This window comes from Jaculus jaculus, chromosome 7 (genome assembly GCF_020740685.1).
Source record: "Jaculus jaculus isolate mJacJac1 chromosome 7, mJacJac1.mat.Y.cur, whole genome shotgun sequence".
NCBI classification, from domain to species: Eukaryota; Metazoa; Chordata; class Mammalia; order Rodentia; family Dipodidae; genus Jaculus; species Jaculus jaculus.
Window position 1 is genome coordinate 89,388,913 of NC_059108.1, and position 16,831 is coordinate 89,405,743.

Below are 16,831 nucleotides of genomic sequence, written 5' to 3' on the forward strand. Positions count from 1 at the left end.
AGCTTTCAGGGTTTCCATTGAGAAGTCTGAAATAATTCTGATGGGGTTTCCTTTGAAAGTGATGTGCTGTTTTTCCCTAGCTGCTTTTAGGATTTTCTCTTTGGTGTCAGTGTTTAACGTCTTAATGATAATATGTCTTGGTGAGTTTCTCCTTGGGTCTAGTCTGTTAGGAGTTCTGCTTGCTTCTTGTATCTTGATTGGCCTTTCTTTTAAGAGATGGCGGAAGTTTTCTTCAATTATTGTGTTAAATAGGTTCTCCATGCCTTTGGTCTGAAATTCTACTCCTTCTGGTATTCCAATGATTCTGATATTAGGACGTTTAAGTGTATCCCACAATTTTCTCATGTTCTGTTCACAGGAACTTTTGAACTTACTGAAATTTTTGGACTCTCACACTGTTTCTTCCATCCTGTCTTCCAGATCAGAATTTCTATCTTCCACTTCGCTTACTCTATTCTTGAGAGCCTCTAGTGAGTTTTGGACTTGTTCAATTAAGTTTGCATTTTCTACTACTTTCCTATGTATCACTTCCATCGCTCTGTCCAGCTCCCTTTTTGTCTCATTTTCTGATTTTCTTGATGATTCTTGGAAATCATCCTTGCATTTCTTTATGTTTTCATTTAGTGTGGCCACCTGATATTTAAGGTCCTCTTTTTTTCACTCTCCCTCAACTCTCTTAGCTCTCTTTGAAGTCCTTCCAGTGTCTTATCATATTGCTCTAGCTTAGTGATGGTAGCATCCATGTGATTATCTATCCTTTGTAGCTTTCCTGTCAGTTCTAGCAGTAGTTTGGTCAGGGCTGCATTGTTCATTGCACCCACTTGATGTTCTGATCCTAAACACTCTTCTATGTTTTGGTTAGTTGTGATCCTTGTTGGACTGGGTGGTCTGTCTGGATTTTCTTGCATTTTATTTTTCGTGTTATTTCTTTTGCCCTGTGGTCTACCCATTTCGGTGTATGGGCAGGTAGGTGGGTGGAGCAGCCTGGGATCTAGCATAATGCGAATCCAAGGCAGACTGGGGCAATTGCAAGCAGCCTTGGTTTTTGCTCACTCTTGCCAAAGCCGCCTATCTATAGCCTGACAGGAGCACCATAGTTGCCTGAATTCTCACCCAGTAATGCACCTAAGCTGCCTGCCTTTGAGTTTGAAAGGGAACTGAAGTAGCAAGCCCTGAAGGTGCCCAGACTCTGACTGGGTACACTGGGGTCTATAAACAGTCTGTGCTCTCCCGCCTCAGGGGAGAGGGGGATGGGTGGCGATGTACAGGTAGGGGATGGCACCTGCACTGGCGCTAGTGACTCAGTGTGGACTTGTGTGGCTCTTGCTGTGGGAGTGGGCCCGCTGCATGTGCAATTGTAGTGCAGAGGCAGATGATGTGGGTACGGAATCAGGACACAGCAGAGGCTGACTGGCGGCAAGTGATGTGAGCACAGCAGCAGGGGATCTGGCAGCCACCTATTCACGGCAGGGGTGGCCCCCACAGGCCTGCGAACTGAGCACCAATGTGGCTGGTCTACTCGCAGGATCAGAGAACAAGGGTGAGGTAGGAGGTCTCAGCTTCAGTGCAGCAGGCTTGCAGGCGTGACTGGTGGGTACCGGATCAGAGCACAGCCATGTGGGAAGTGCTGAGGGTGTGTGGGCGGGTGGGCGGAGGGACGGGGTGTATGGAGCGAGTGGGGCACGCGGCGGGGGGGGGGGGCGCGGTGTGCGCCAAGGCACCGGGCAATCAGGGTGCGGCGTGCGGGAGGCGGCAGGGCTCAGGGGGCACGGGGTGGGGTGCCCTGGAGGGGTGTTGGGCGCTCTGGTCAGTTGGGGGGGGGCGAGGGGCATGCCAGGGGCATGGGAGGGGGAGTGCGCGCAGGGGGGGTGTGCGGGGCACGGGGAGCATGCGGGAGGCGCCGGACGCGTGGTACGCCGCAGTGCGCAGGGGGCTGGAGGCGCAGGGCATGTGGGGGGGGGCGTGGGGTGCCCAAGGGGGCGTGGGGCACACTGGGGTGCGGGACGCCACGGGACGCCGTGGGGTCCTCTGGACGCGCAGGGGGGGTGGAGCGCAAGGGGGGGTCGCAGGGGTGCTGGGCGCGGAGGGGCATGGGGCATGCTGAGGCATGCCGGGGCGCTGAATGCGTGGGGGGTGGTGTGCTGGGGGGGGGCCGCGGGTCATGCCTGGGCACGCAGGGGCGCGCTCGGGATGCGCAGGGGCGCACGGGCGCGTGCGGCGGGGGGGGGGGGGGACGAGGGGCATGCAGGTTGGGGGGCAGGAGGTGCCCGGGGTGGTGCGGGGGGGGGGCAGGGGGTGCCGCGGGGCGCAAGGGGCTCGGTTCGCGCACTGGATGTGCCGGGGCGCGTGGGGGTGGGCATGCGGGGCGTGCGGTGGGGGGGCCGCAGGGTGTGCAGCGGGCTTGGGGCCTGCCGGGGTGTGGGATGGGTGCTCTGGACTCACGGGTGGTGGGGTCCGGAGCGGGTCGCGCGGGGGAGGGGGTTGCGGGGGTCGCGGGTCACTCGGGGGTGCAGAGCACGCTGAGGTCAGGCGGGGCGGGGGACGCTGCGGGACGCCGCGGGACACCGCAGGGCGCTCTGGTGGGGCGCGGGGGTCTCGGGGCGTGCAGTGGGCGCGGAGGCGCGGGAAAGCGCATGGGGCGCTTGGGTCGCGCCTGCCTTGTGTGGATAGGGAGCGTGGTGCGCGCGGGGGTGTGGGGGGGCGTGGGGCGTGGGGGTCGTTGGGCGCGCAGGGCTGCCGGCACACATGGGGCTTGGCGCGGGGGGCCGCCGGGGCGCCTGGCCGCGCCGGATGCGGTGGGTCACGGGGTCGGGCGTGGGTCGCGGGGGCGGGTGGGGGGGGAGTGGGGGTGTGCTTCCCTCTTTTATCCCAATCTGTGCCCTCCCTCTTGCAAAAAGTTCCTAATTTCCCTTGAATACTTGCCTTTTTTTTTTCCTTGTTGTCTGTAGTGCAGCTAGGCGGTCACCATCTTGACCAGAAGTCCTGTAATAGCTTTATATCTTTGGTGCACAAGGATTTGGAAATTTGGACCATCAGTTAGTATTGTAACTATTCTTCTAGTCTTAAGAAGAAGTCATGTCACTAAACATTGCTTATAGTCATTATTTTTATTTTTGTCCTAGTGACTAAGTAATAGATAATTCTTTCATTTCCCAGTGGCTTGCCTTCCATCTGAACATCATTTCATGCTAGCACTAGTGGTAACTTGAAATATTTGATTCCACTACATGCCATAGACTACCTGTGTCTTATTTTACCCTGGCAAGGATGTATCCCAGGATCCTTATTTGTGTGTCTTTCTTAAGTTCTCCACTATTGCCAGTTATTCCATCAGAGTGCCAATAATTAATAAATGACATTCTCAGCTTGTATTACTTTTGGGAGGATGTAACAAAGGCAATTTGAAAAGCTGCAAGAGTATAGGAAAATGATTGATAATGTAGTGTCCCTGGGGCTGAAAATACTCAATTCATTTTCTTTCTTTTTCTTTCAGTTTTCAAGATAGGGTCTCACTATAGCCGAGGATGACCTGGAACTCACTCTGTAGTCCCAGACTGGCCTCAAACTCAAAGTGATCCTCCAACATCTGCCTCCTAAGTGCTGGAACTAAAGGTGTGTGCCAACATGCTGGGTTTCAATTCACTTTCTACATCTAAGTCTGGAGGGTAAAAAGAGGGAGTGATTACTAGAACCTGGTAGAAAATAGTTACACAGAAAGGATGGCCCTGTAGGAAGTTGCATCTCAGTTCCAGGGTAATGGCTGGTTTGAGGTAACCTTGGAGACTGTATGCCTTGACTTTATTTTCTTACTTTTTATTGAGCTTTCAAATTGAGAAAGCAAAATACAAGAAATACCATGGATGTTGACTGTACTATGTTTGAGAACATTTGTTTAGTTTTGCCAGGGTAGTATAGTCTCCCAGTTTAGGGAACAAGTTGGAGAAAAGTGAGGTAAGCATGGAGAGAGAATCAAAACATAACACAGTCCTTTGTAAGGTGATATTTGACCAGAAATACAAACTGAAGATACAACAATGCTTATGAGTAGCAGTCTCAAAGTTGTATACTAGAGAACATTGCACAGAGTTTCTCAGGTCATGCAAACCATGAGTTAGTTTTGGGCAGTAGGGATAGTGTTTGGAAGGAGGGACATGATGTTATTTATATCTGCAAATGTAAACAGAATAGAAGCCGAGTTAAAAAGTTCTTGTACTGCGAGCAGAGCAGATGATGATGGCTTACAATAGAATGTGGAGTGTGGAGAGTACAAGAGAGTAATGAAAAAAGGGAAACCTCTTCCTACTGTTATTCTTCTACCACTTAGCACTAGGGAATTTTTTATAGTGTCTGTTCAGTAAATGTAAAATGATGGATTAAAGCACTTGTTATTTTCTTCCAATAGAATGTTCTTATCTTATTAACCACGGCTAGTGCAACACCATACAGAGTCAGTGCTAATGAATGAAGGCTGTATTGTCAATGGAGAATTTGAAGAGAATCCTAGAATGGCAGTATTTGAAAGCACCTACTTATTGCCCAGTTTGATAACCTACTGAAGAGAATGAATTCTGCTATGGAATCAGCTCCTTTTTTCTTTCTACCTCAAGTTTTCTTCATGTTTATCTCCTTAGTTCTCCATTTTAATTCATCTGGTGAAGGGCGGGGTGGGAAGTGTCAATTAACCCTATAATCCAGAGAAGATAAAACAAAGATTTTTTATATTGTTACAGTTTGATTTCTCTCTCTGTCTCTCTCTCTGTATTATGGGTATGTTGTGGTGTGTGTGTAGATATGCATGCCTCATGTGCATGCTTGCAAAGGCAAGAGAATTTTGGGTGTCCTTTTTTATTGCTTACCCACATATTTTTTTCCTTGAGACAGGGTCTCTGCTTCAACTGAGAGTTGCTGTCTGTACATGCCTCTTCTTACCCCTATGGTCCGGTGTTACAGATGTGCAAGGTCACACCCAGAGTTTTTGAATTTTAGAAAGAATTTATCATAGAAATTATAGATAGTATTTAAGAGAAGAAAGGAATTCAGAGCTCTTTCCAAAAAGGAGGCAAGAGGGGTTTCTAGAAGGTCTAAAGTGCCATTAGTAAAAATTTTAAATTGAGAACTTTAATATACAAACATATTGCAAATAGGTCCTATTCCCTTGAGATGTACTCTTATGCTCCCTCTTCTCACCTCCATTCTACTAAGGGCCCTACATGTGGGGTTACAGGTATTCACTGTGGAGTTACGTATGTTCCACATAGTCTGTATGTGTGTGGGCAACATGCCTGAGAGTATGTCTTTACATTCTGTGACTCATACCTTCTTTTTTTTCTTTAAAAATATTTTTATTTATCTATTTATGAGAGTGGGGGGAGGACATGCTAGGGTCTCAAACCACTGCATATGAACTCCAGACACATGTGCCATCATGTGCATCTGGCTTAAGTAGGTTCTCAGAATCAAACTGGGTACCTAGGCTTAGCAGGCAAGAGCCTTAACCACTAAGCCATCTCTTCAGCCTGCAATAGTTTTCTTTAGCCACTCTGGAAACAGGCTGTCCACTTTTGATCTGGTGTGAATTATTATTTTTCACATCTTTATATTAGAATAAACACCAGGCATGGCTTCTCTAGCTGCTGTCAGGTTTTTGAAATTAAAGGAATTAGTTGCTTTTCGTTATCTTCCTAGCACAGAAACCAAAACAACACAATACAAAGAGAAAAACAGAACAGGGTGAAAAAAAACACCTTTTATGTTGAGTCTTTTTTATTAGCCAGAAGCATAAGTAAATGACTATCTACTTATCTCGAGAGTATCTCTAAGCACTGGGGTGAATATGAAATATTTCACTAAGCATGTCTATTTGGATTACATGTTAAATGCTAATAGTGTTGATATACTGGGTTTAATTAATACACTGTTTAGTTTAACAAATGAAAAATTCAAAATTTATTTACCTAGTTTCTTCTTACTCTAAATGTATCTGTTATAAAACTGACATTTCCATATGTATTTCTCATTTCTTTTAAAAAAATTATTTGTTATTAATTATGGACATATTTTGTATGTAAATATCACATGTTGGTATCATCCTTTCCCTCCTCCCTGCCCCTTTTCTGAAGAGGCCTTCCTCATTGGGGATGCAGGTCAACCCCATGGGGATTGTGAGTCATGCATTATGGGGGTAGCAGTCAGTTATGGGGTAAAGGCAATATCTCTGTGCAAAATGTCCCAACTTGTGGCTCTAACAATCTTTCCATCCCCTCTTCTGCAAAATTCCCGGAGCCATGTTGAAAGTATTTTAAGTCTACTTCGGTGATGGGCACTTTAGGAGCATCTGGAGCTCTGGTTGTGTAGGTGTTGATTGTCCTCAGTATCTTTCTCCATCACTCTTGTGCTGATATCACCTTAACTAAGAGAGCAGCATTCTTTGTCATTTCTTCAATTCCTCAGTGCCAGTTAAACCATGATTAATTTGAGAGAATTAAAAGGGTTTAGACACTTTTTATAGTTTGTTAGTGGTAGCTTGACAATAGAAAGCAGAATCATTTTCTTGTTTCCCAGTTCCAGATATGGTTTCCTTTCCACTGAATGGATCTGTTAGCCAATCCAAGAGCAGTTGGTTGCCTACCGTGGCTGTGTGCCCCTATGGCACTTGTATGAGATTGCATCAGGTTGTTTGCTTCTGAGTCACTTAGACTTTGAGTTGCTTGGACAGATTTTGGCCACTTTCCCCTGGTAGCTCATGTAGTGCCTTCCAGCACTAGATGAGCTAATTATATGAGGACTGGCTCACCTCAGGATTCCAACCAGGTCTCTCCTTGGTCCATGCCGACAGCATTTGGTGTCTCAAGGTGGCCTGGAACTCACAGTGATCCTCCTACCTCTGTCTCCCAAGTGCCAGGATTAAAGGCGAGTGCCACCACACCCAGCTTTTGAACATTTTCTAAGTGTGTGTTAACTATTTGTTATTCTTCCTCTGGGAACTCTCTATTTAGTTCTCTGCCCCACTTTTGGAGTGGGTTGCTTGATTTTTTTTGTTGTTGTTATTTAGTTTTTTGAGTTCTTTGTAGTTTCAAGATATTAAGTTTCTGTCAGTGGCATGCCTGGCAAAGATTTTTTTCCCCATTCAGTGGGTAATCTATTGGCTCTGCTTATGGTATATTTGTCTGTGCAAAAGCTTTTTAGCTTCGTGATGTCTCATTGGTTGAGTGCTTGTTTAATTTACTGGGCTACTTGAGTTTTGTTCATGAAATCTTTTTCCAGTACTAAATCATGCAGAGTGCTTTCTATTTTTTCTTCCCGTAGTTGAAGAATTTCAGATCTTATATTGAGGTATTTAATCCATTTGGACTTGATTTTTGTGTATGATGAGATAACTTGGTCTAATTTTATTTTTCTACATATGGTCATCCAATTTATCCAACATGCTATCTTTTCTCCAGTCTACATTATTGTCACTTTTTGCAAAGATCAAGCAGCTGTAGTTGCTTCCCCTAAGGTCTGGGTCTTGAAAATTAAAAATTAAAATTTTTAAATCAATTCTGTTCCATTGATCTATGTTTCTGTTTTTAGTCCAGTACCACGCTGTTTATGTCATTCTGGCTTTGTAATATTGCTTTAGATATTTATGTAGGTATGGTGATACCACCAGAAGTGGTTTTTTATTTTATTTTATTTTATTTTATTTTATTTTATTTTATTTATTTTTTTGTTTTTTCGAGGTAGGGTCTCACTCTGGCCCAGACTGACCTGGAATTCACTATGAAGTCTCAGGGTGGCCTTGAACTCATGGTGATCCTCCTACCTCAGCCTCCCGAGTGCTGGGATTAAAGGCATGTGCCACCACGCCTGGCTGGTTTTTTATTAATTAATTAATTATTTTTGCTGAGGATGGATATCTGAAGCCTTCTTCCATTGCTTATGAATTTTGAGATCATTTTTCAGACTCAGTGCAGAATGATGCTGGTATTTTTATTGGTATTGCATTAAATCTATATATTGCTTTTGGTAAAATTGCCACTTCCACAATATTAATTCTACCTATCCAGGAACATGGATTCTTACATGTTCTCAAGTCCTCCTCTATTTCTTTTGTTTGATTTCTTAAAGTAGAGTCATACTCTAGCCCAGGCTGACCTGGAATTCACTTTGTAGTCTCAGGGTGGCCTTGAACTCACAGTGATCCTCCTATTTCCACCTCTTGAGTGCTGGGATTAAAGGCATGCATCATCATGTCCAGCTCCTTTATTTCCTTCTTTTTTTTTTATGTTTTCATTATATAGTTCCTTCCCATCCTTTGTTAGTTCCAAGGTATTTAATTATTTTGTTGGTATTGAAAATAGGACAGTCTTACTGATTTCTTTCTCTGTATATTTGTCCTTTGCTTATAGAAAAGCTACCGATTTTTGTATATTGATTTTATATCCTGCCACTTTGCTGAAGGAATTATCACCTTTACAAGTTTTGGAATGGAGACCTTCATGTCACTTATATGTAAGTTCATGGCATCTGTAAGGCTAACTTGACTTCTTCCTTTAAAATTTGAATCCCTTTTATTTCTTTTTCCTGTCTTATTGCTTGGGCTAGTACTTCTAGTACTATGTTGAAGAGCAGTGGTGAGAGTGGGCACCCCTGTTGCATTCCCGATCTCATTGAGAGAGGTTTTCTCCATTAAGAATTATTTGGGCTTAGGAACTTTATATATAGCCTTTATTTTGTTGAGATATAAACCCTCCATGCCTATTCTTTCCAGTGTTTTGATCATGAAGTGGTATTGTATTTTGCCAAAGGCTTTCTCTGTATCAGTTGAGATGATCATGTGGTTCTTATGGTTCAGTTTATTTATGTGGTGTATTACATTGACTGATTTCCATATGTTAATCCATCCCTGCATCCCTGGGATGAAGCCTACTTAATGAAGGTGGATAATACTTTTCATGTGTTGTTGAATTCAGTTTGCAAGGATTTTGCATCGAAGTTCATTAGGGATACAGGCCTATAATTTTATTTTCTTATTGCATCTCTGTCTGGCTTTGGTATTAGCATAAATCTAGCTTCATAAAAGGAGTTGGGGATGATTCCCTAGTCTCAAATTATGCAGAATAGTTTGAAAGAAATTAGTTTCAGTTCTTCTATAAAGGTTTGATAGAATTCAGCTGAAAAGCCATCGGGTCCTGGACTGTTCTTTTGGGGAAGGTTTTTGATTACCTTTTTAATCTCTGTGGATTTGATAGGTTTGTTTAGGAGATTAATCTGCTCTAAGTTTAGTTTGGGTAGATGGTATATGCCTAGGAATTCATATATTTATTCCAGATTATTTAATTTTGTGGAGTAGAGGTTTTGGAAGTATGCCCTGATGATTCTTCCAATTTCATTGATGTCTGTAGTGATGTCTCATTTTTCTTTCTGATTTTGTTAATTTGAGACATCTCTTTTTTTGCTTGATCAGTTTGGCCATGGGTTTGTCAATCTTGTTCATTTCAAAGAACCAGCTCTTTGTTTCATTGATTTTAAAAAATTGTTTGCCTAGTTCCCAATTCATTAATTTATGTTCTAATCTTGATTATTTATTTCTTTCTGGAGCTCTTTGGGTTGGATACTTCTTGTTTTTCCAGCAGCTTGAGGTAGAGTGTAGGTTATTGATTAGTGATCTCTCTGTCTTTGTAATGAAGGCATTTAGGGATATGAATTTCTCCCTTATGACTGCCTTCCTTGAGTCTCATAAGTTTTGGTAGGTTGTGTTTTCATTATCATTCAAATCTAGGAATTTTACAATTTCTTTTTTGATTTCTTCCACAACCCATTTGTTGTTTAAAAGTATATTGTTTAGTCTCCAGGAGTTGGTGGAGTTCTTGGTGTGTCTCTTGTTAATTTCTAGCTTTAAAGCAATTGTGATCTGACATGATGCAGGAAGTTACTTAAATTTTCCTGAATTTATGAAGGCATGCTTTATGTCCTAATATATGGTCAATTTTGGAGAAGGTTCTGTGGGCTGCTGGGGAGAATGTTTATTCTGTAGAGTTGGGGTGGAAGTTTCTGTAGATATTTGTTAGGTATAGTTGATCTATAATGTTGTTGAGCTCTGTTATTTCCCCATTGATTTTCTGCTTGGATGATCTGTTTACTGATGATATTGGAGTAGTGAAGTCTCCAACTATGATGGTTTTGATGTTTATCTCTGTTTTCTTGTCTAGTAGATCTTATTTTATAAACTGTGGTGCCCCTGTGTTTGGCACATATGGATTTATGATTGTGATATTCTCATTCCCTTGATGTGTAAGAAATGGCCTTTTTTGTCCTTTTTATTACTTTTGGTTTGAAGTCTATTTTTATCAGATATTAATATAGCAGAACCTGCTTGCTTTTTATTTCCTGTTTCTTGGAATATTACTTTACAACATTTCACCTTGGGGTGGTGTCTACTTTAGTGGTGAGGTGGGTTTCTTGAAGATAGCAGTTAGAAGAGTCCAGTTTTTTGACATGTCCTGATAGCCTGTGTCTTTTGATGGGTGAGTTAAAACCAGTAATATTTATGGTTATTACTGTGAAGTTTGGCTCCTGAGATTGGTTGTTTGACTGTTGTGTGTGGAATAATCCCTCAAGCATTCTCTGTAGGTTTGGCATTGTGTTCATATAATCACAGAGATGAATTTTTTCATGGAAAGTTTTTCTTTCACCATCTTTTATGAGGTATATTTTTGCTGGATAAAGTAGCTTGAAAGCCATAGTTTTATAGACTTTGAAGTGTTCTATTTCTGGCCCTTCTGGATTTCAGTGTTTCCATTGAGAAATCTGATGTTATTCTCATGGGATTGCCTTCGTATGTTGCGAATTGCTTTTCTCTTGCTGCTTTTAGTACTCTCTTTGTTTTCATTGTCATAGGTTTTAACTATGATGTGTCTTAGAGAGTTTATTCTTTGGTACTGCCCGTTTGGTGTTCCTTGGGCTTCTTGTATTTGAATGGGCCTCTCTTTTGCAAGATTTGGGAATGTTTCCTTCAATAATTTTCTTGAATATGTTTTGTATGTCTCTGATCTGGATTTCCTCTCCTTCTGATATACCCATGATCTAGATGTTTGGTCATTTTAGAGTTCTTTTGTATTCTGTTCACTTGGTTTTTGAACTAAGCAAAGTTTTTGGCCTCCTGATCAATTTCCTTTGTCTTATCTTCCAGCTCAGTGGTTTTCACTTTCACATGAGTAACTCTGTTGGTGAGTGGTTCTAGAGAGGTTTTCATAAATTCTATTTGGTTTTTATTTTCTGTTGTATTGTTTTATATAATATCCTTCTCTTTTTTGAGGTATGATTTCAACTCAAATTCTGATTTTCTTGATATTTCTTGTGGTTCATTTAATCAAGTCTTTATTAAGCTTAATCAACCAGTTGTTGAGGTCTTCCATTTCTTGACTTACCTTCAATTTATTCATATTTCTTTGAAGGTTTCTAACATTTTCTTCAATCAAGTTAAGCACACTGTCAAAAGCTGAATGCTCTAGATGATTCTGTTCAATTTTATTGAAACAATTGTTGGTTCTTTGACAATTTGCTTCAAGTTCAGCATTTAAAAAGAAAAATCAGGGTTTCACCATTTGTTGTGTTTTCAATTTGGGAATGAATTTCTGTTGACTTCTATCTGATTTCATTGGAGGCTTCCATAGTAGGACTAGGCATCCTTGGTGGAGACCTGTCAGTTTATTGCATTTTGTTGGACTTTTTGCATTGTTGTCTACCCATTTTAGGAAGACTTTATTTTATTGAGGAGGAAGCAAGTTTGGCACATTCACCCTCTCACTCAGGTGAACAGGGATGTTGGTACTTAGTGGCCAGTCAAGATACCAGAGAAGGCCTGATTCCACAGCTCATATAGGGGCCAGGCCTCCTCGAGCAAGGCACAATGGGACCTACCAGGACCAGGGAACTAGAAGGAGTAAGGGAACAGGGATTTGGCCTACTTCATGCTGAACCCTCCAGGACATAGACTAGTGCAGGCAACCTAGACTGGGGAGGTGGGAGGAGCCCAGATATAGGGGTCTGGCCTACTTATTCCAGAGGGCTGTGGCCACCCATACACTGATCATGCAAGGAACTCAGACCTGGGCAGTGTGAGGGGACCACAAATGGGTCTGGCCTACTCACTCCAGACTGCTGCGCCTGGAGTCCTGTGACTCTTACATTATTTTTGCATCCTCTCCCGCAATGTTTCCACAGCTTTGGAAAACATATTGTAAGTTTTTTATTTTATTTTATTTTATTTTATTTTATTTTATTTTATTTTATTTTATTTTATTTTATTTTATGCTGAGCTCTCAGCAGCCTCTAATAATTTTGTTTTGATAAGTTTTAAGTTTCCTCAGTGTCTACTGCCATTCCTGTGGATGAAGTTCTCAGGTTAGCAGTGAAAGTAGCACTCATACTTAATATTAAACTTCCTCTGTAATGTTTGCTGATGCCCATCTTTTAAGAATACCTTTTATTGACAATATTTATACATGTCCACACTGATCTTAGTATTTGGTCATTTTCCCCTCACATTATTTTCTCCCTCCTCCTCTCTCCCGTTTCTACTGGCCCCCTTCTTCTATGCAATTAATTCCTCTTCTATTTTGATATTCTTTCATTGTTTTCTTCCATCATCTATGATTGAATGCATATGGGCTCAATATTTTGAAGGTAATGATAGCTGCTGTGAGGTCATGAATGCCATGGCCACTTTGTGTCCAGAAGACAGCCTTCCAAAGCATTCTTCCCCCCACCCTTTAGCTTTTATATTATTTTTACCATCTCTTTTGCATTGTTTCTGAGCCTTGGTAGGTATGATAGAAATGTCTCATTTAGTGCTGAGCGCTTAAAAGTCACTTCTTCTTAGTACTTTGAGAAGGTTTTGGTCTTCTCAGTGGTCACACCTACAAGCAAAAGGAAGTCTCTCTGACTAAAAATGAGAGCAGTGTTAATATCAAAAGGTGATCCCCAGCTTTTCACATTGGTTCTGGGAGTAACTTGGTGGATGTAGGCCCTAGAAGCCCTTATGATTAAGTGCAAAGCTCTCTTAATCACTAAGCCATCTCCCCAGCCTGTGTTAGAATTTTAACAACTAAAAAGGTAGACTTGAATTACATAAAATTACTATATAACTTTATTTTGATAATAGAAAAATAGTAATTTTGTTTGTGGCTAAGTTAATTTATTGGTCAGAATAGTATCATTTCTGTAATTAAGAAAATGTAATAATTATGTTTTAAAACTAGATCAACATCTCATGGAATACTTCCAGGGGAGAAGAAATGTTTGCTCAAAGTTCCATTATATGAAATTCAAGAACGGTGTCCCAGTGTGCCTGTACTTTTAAATTTTGATAAATTTGTTCAAAGTAAGGGAGGAATACCAGGAAATACTGATCCTCGCACGTGGGCTTTTAAGACATTCACTAAAGGCAAACAGCAGAAAGCACCCACCAAACCCGATACATTATTTGTCCAAAACAACCTGCTTGAAAAAGCAACTGAGCTACCAAAGTTAGAATTAAGTGATTCTTTAAAGTGTACTCTTCCACGAGAGATCATGGAACATTATCAATCCGAAGTGGAAAGACTGACTGAAGAAATTAATAATAAGAAAACACATCTTGCATTTGCATATTGTAGGCGTGGAGCTATTTATAGGAAACTGGGCAAGTTGCAGAGTGCCTTGGATGATCTGCAGAAAGTAAGTTTCTAAAAATAACAATATTAAACATTTATGTTGCTTTTAACTACAAGTTATTTTTTCTGGAATTTTGAATAGTGAATAATCACAATATTATATGTGCAAATGTGAAAATGTCATTGCTGACATATTCCAGGAGTTATTTAAACAACACTGGACCTTTGTTAGATTGGGAGGTTTTTACTTTCTGTTGTGTATATGTGAAACACTAGTTGTGATAATGTTTGAAGAACTTGTTTGGTACTGTATCTTCCTTTAGCAAATCAACTTTAATTTAATTCACACATGTTTTCCAGGCTATATTCTTGGAGCCATTGTTTCTAAATGCCTACTGGCACCGACATTTCATTTATCTTTACCAGGACAAAATTAATGAGGCTTTGGATGACTTGAATTATATACATAAATATAATAAAAATAATGCAGGTGGGTTGTATTACTTGTGAATTTACCTTACCTTTTGTCATTGTTAAAAAACATACAAACTGGACTGGAGAGGTTGCTCAGCAATTAAGGCGCTTTCTTACAAAGCCTAATGACTTGGGTTCAATTCTTCAGTACCCACATAAACCCAGATGCACAAAGGGGCACATGTATCTGGAGTTCATTTGCAATGGCTGGAGGCCCTGGCTCACCCACTCCATCTGTCTCTCCTTTCTGTCTCCCTGCTTGCAGATAAATAAATAAATAAAAATATTTTTTAAAAGAACATTTAGATGTAAGTTCTGCAAAAGTGGTTATAACTGCTGTGAGTTAAGGTTTTACTCATCCTCTATTGTAAATAGAGGTCCTCTAAACTCTATAGTTTTCAAATAAGTCCTCATAGTTTGAAATATTTATGTATGCCCTTCAGAAGGTTATAGTACAATGGGTTCCTTTCCTGTTTATCTCACAAGAAGAATGTGAATTTAAGAGTCATAGATTGGGGGCTGGGGAGATAGCTCAGTGGTTGAAGTGCTTACCTTATAAGCTTGAGGACCTGAGCTTGACCCCCAAAACCTACACCAAATGCTGGGTATGGTGGTGTACACTTATAATCCCAGCACTGAGAAGGCAGACAGTGACTTGATCTAGGTTGACTTTGCTAGACAGGCTAGTCTGGTCTAATTGGTGGATGGACTCCAGGTCAGTAGAAAGCTCTGTCTTAAAAGATAGTGTACACTGCCTAAGCATAACACGTAATGTTTCCTATGGCCTCTACATGCACTTGTACCCACACATACCAACATACACATCACACATGCATATGCCAAAAAATGTTGTGGGTTGACGGCACGGGGCTCAGTGGATAAAGGGCTTGAGTTTGGATCCTCAATATCCACATAAAAAATGCTAGTAGTATTGGCACATGCTTGTAACACTAGAATTGGGAAAGAAGAGGAAAGGAATCCCTGAGGTTCACTGGTTAGTTAGTCCAGCCAAATTGATAATCTCAAAGAATAAGGTGAGCCAGGTATGGCAGCACATACCTTCTAGCACCTGGGAAGCAGAGATAAGTGGATCTCTGTGAGTTCAAGGCCAGCGTGGGACTACAGAGTAAGTTCCAAGTCAGCCTGGGCTAGACTCAGACCTTACTTTAAAAAAAAAAAACCACAAAAACAAAACACTAAGAAGGTTAATGAGGGGCTGAATAGATGGCTTAACAGTTAAGGCACTTGCATGCAAAGCCCAAGTACACAGGTTTGATTCTCCAGTACCCAGGTAAAGTCAGAGGCACAAGGTGGCACAGACATCTGGAGTTTGTTTGCAATGGCTGGAGGCTCTAGGGCACACATATCCCCCCATCTTCTTCTTTCTCTTTCTCTCATAAATAAATAAAATATTTTAAAAAGTAAGGTGATGAGCAAGACAGATCACTATTCCTCCAAAGTCAGTTTCTGACCTCCACATGAATGTGCATACATGTCTCCCAAAACAATGCACCTACTCACATAAGAACACGCAAACTCATATATGTATACACAACATACACTCCTCTCCCCCACAAAAACAAAAAGCCCCACAAAAGTTATAGGTTGAGAGGTAATTCCTTTGACAATAGGTTTTGGAATGAGAATTGTTGTGTTGCTAGAGCTTCTTGGCTGGTTGAAATCCATTCCTTTTCAATATGTGTCATTCTCTAGCATACAAAACCATAGGGGATAGAACTTTCTAGAAATGTGAAAAGGTAATCCTCACGTCTGAACCCCTAACACTGGCTACATATCCATAAAATATAGTAGGCACCCACTAAATGTTTTCTTGACCTATTTTGATCTCTGCTAAAAGTCCTTAAAGCTCTGTGCTACCAAATCCTCACTTTTTACTATAGGTGTTAAGATTTTGAAAAATTTTAAATGTATGCAAAGATGAATGCTAATTTTTGTTAATTCAAATTTAGAGTACTAGAAGTCACAAATGAATACCAAAGTAGCTTTTGGGAACAAATTTGTCATTGATTTTTTTTGATGAAGTTATTAAGAAAGTATAATAAGAGAGGTTTCTGTTCTAAGACTACATTTTTTCTAGGGGTGAGACTGGTGCTTTAAAGTTCTCATTTAATGAAAACCTTGTAACACTGAATTCTACCTTTTCATCTTCTTTAGAAGCATACTTATCAAAGGCAGAAATTTTCCGTGAAAAAAAAGACTTCATGTTGGCAATTCTGAATTACACTCAGGCAATTAAGTGCAGGCCCACAGATGCAGACATCTATTTCCGGAGGGGAGAGATGTATGAAAAAACAAACAGAGTATTGGCTATGGATGACTATGCTAAAGTAAGGTTATCACATATAATGCTGCTGTTCATATATTTTAAATCACAATATCTTCACAAGTCTTTAAATTTTCATAATAAATATAACTTATTACGTTTGGAATTAGAGCCTTCATAAATGGTATTAATATTAATATAAATCAAGTGATATAAGAAATATTGGCAAATGAATGAATTCACATCAGAGAGTTCATGTAGGCACTGAGGCAATTTTAAGGGCTTGACGTTTCCAGTTCTCTCCTCTTGAACTAGGAAACCATGGCTTATAAAGCCTTTGAAAATGTGTTTTTCTTTTCAGACAGAAGAGGAAATTAACTTAAAAAATTTTTTAAAACTAATTTTTAAAAACTTTTTTAGTCCTTCTCTGCTCTTC

At 41.0% G+C, this 16,831-nt stretch overlaps 1 protein-coding gene across 1 annotated transcript in view; it reads left to right on the plus strand.

Annotated features, from left to right (window-relative positions):
• Window positions 1-16,831, plus strand: part of Ttc6 (tetratricopeptide repeat domain 6) — a 313,619-nt gene that overhangs the window by 180,304 nt on the left and 116,484 nt on the right. Inside the window, exons 11-13 of the mRNA XM_045155567.1 lie at window positions 13,245-13,701; window positions 13,998-14,127; window positions 16,287-16,459. Coding sequence (XP_045011502.1) covers window positions 13,245-13,701; window positions 13,998-14,127; window positions 16,287-16,459 — 760 coding nt within the window. The remainder of the gene's footprint in view (window positions 1-13,244; window positions 13,702-13,997; window positions 14,128-16,286; window positions 16,460-16,831) is intronic.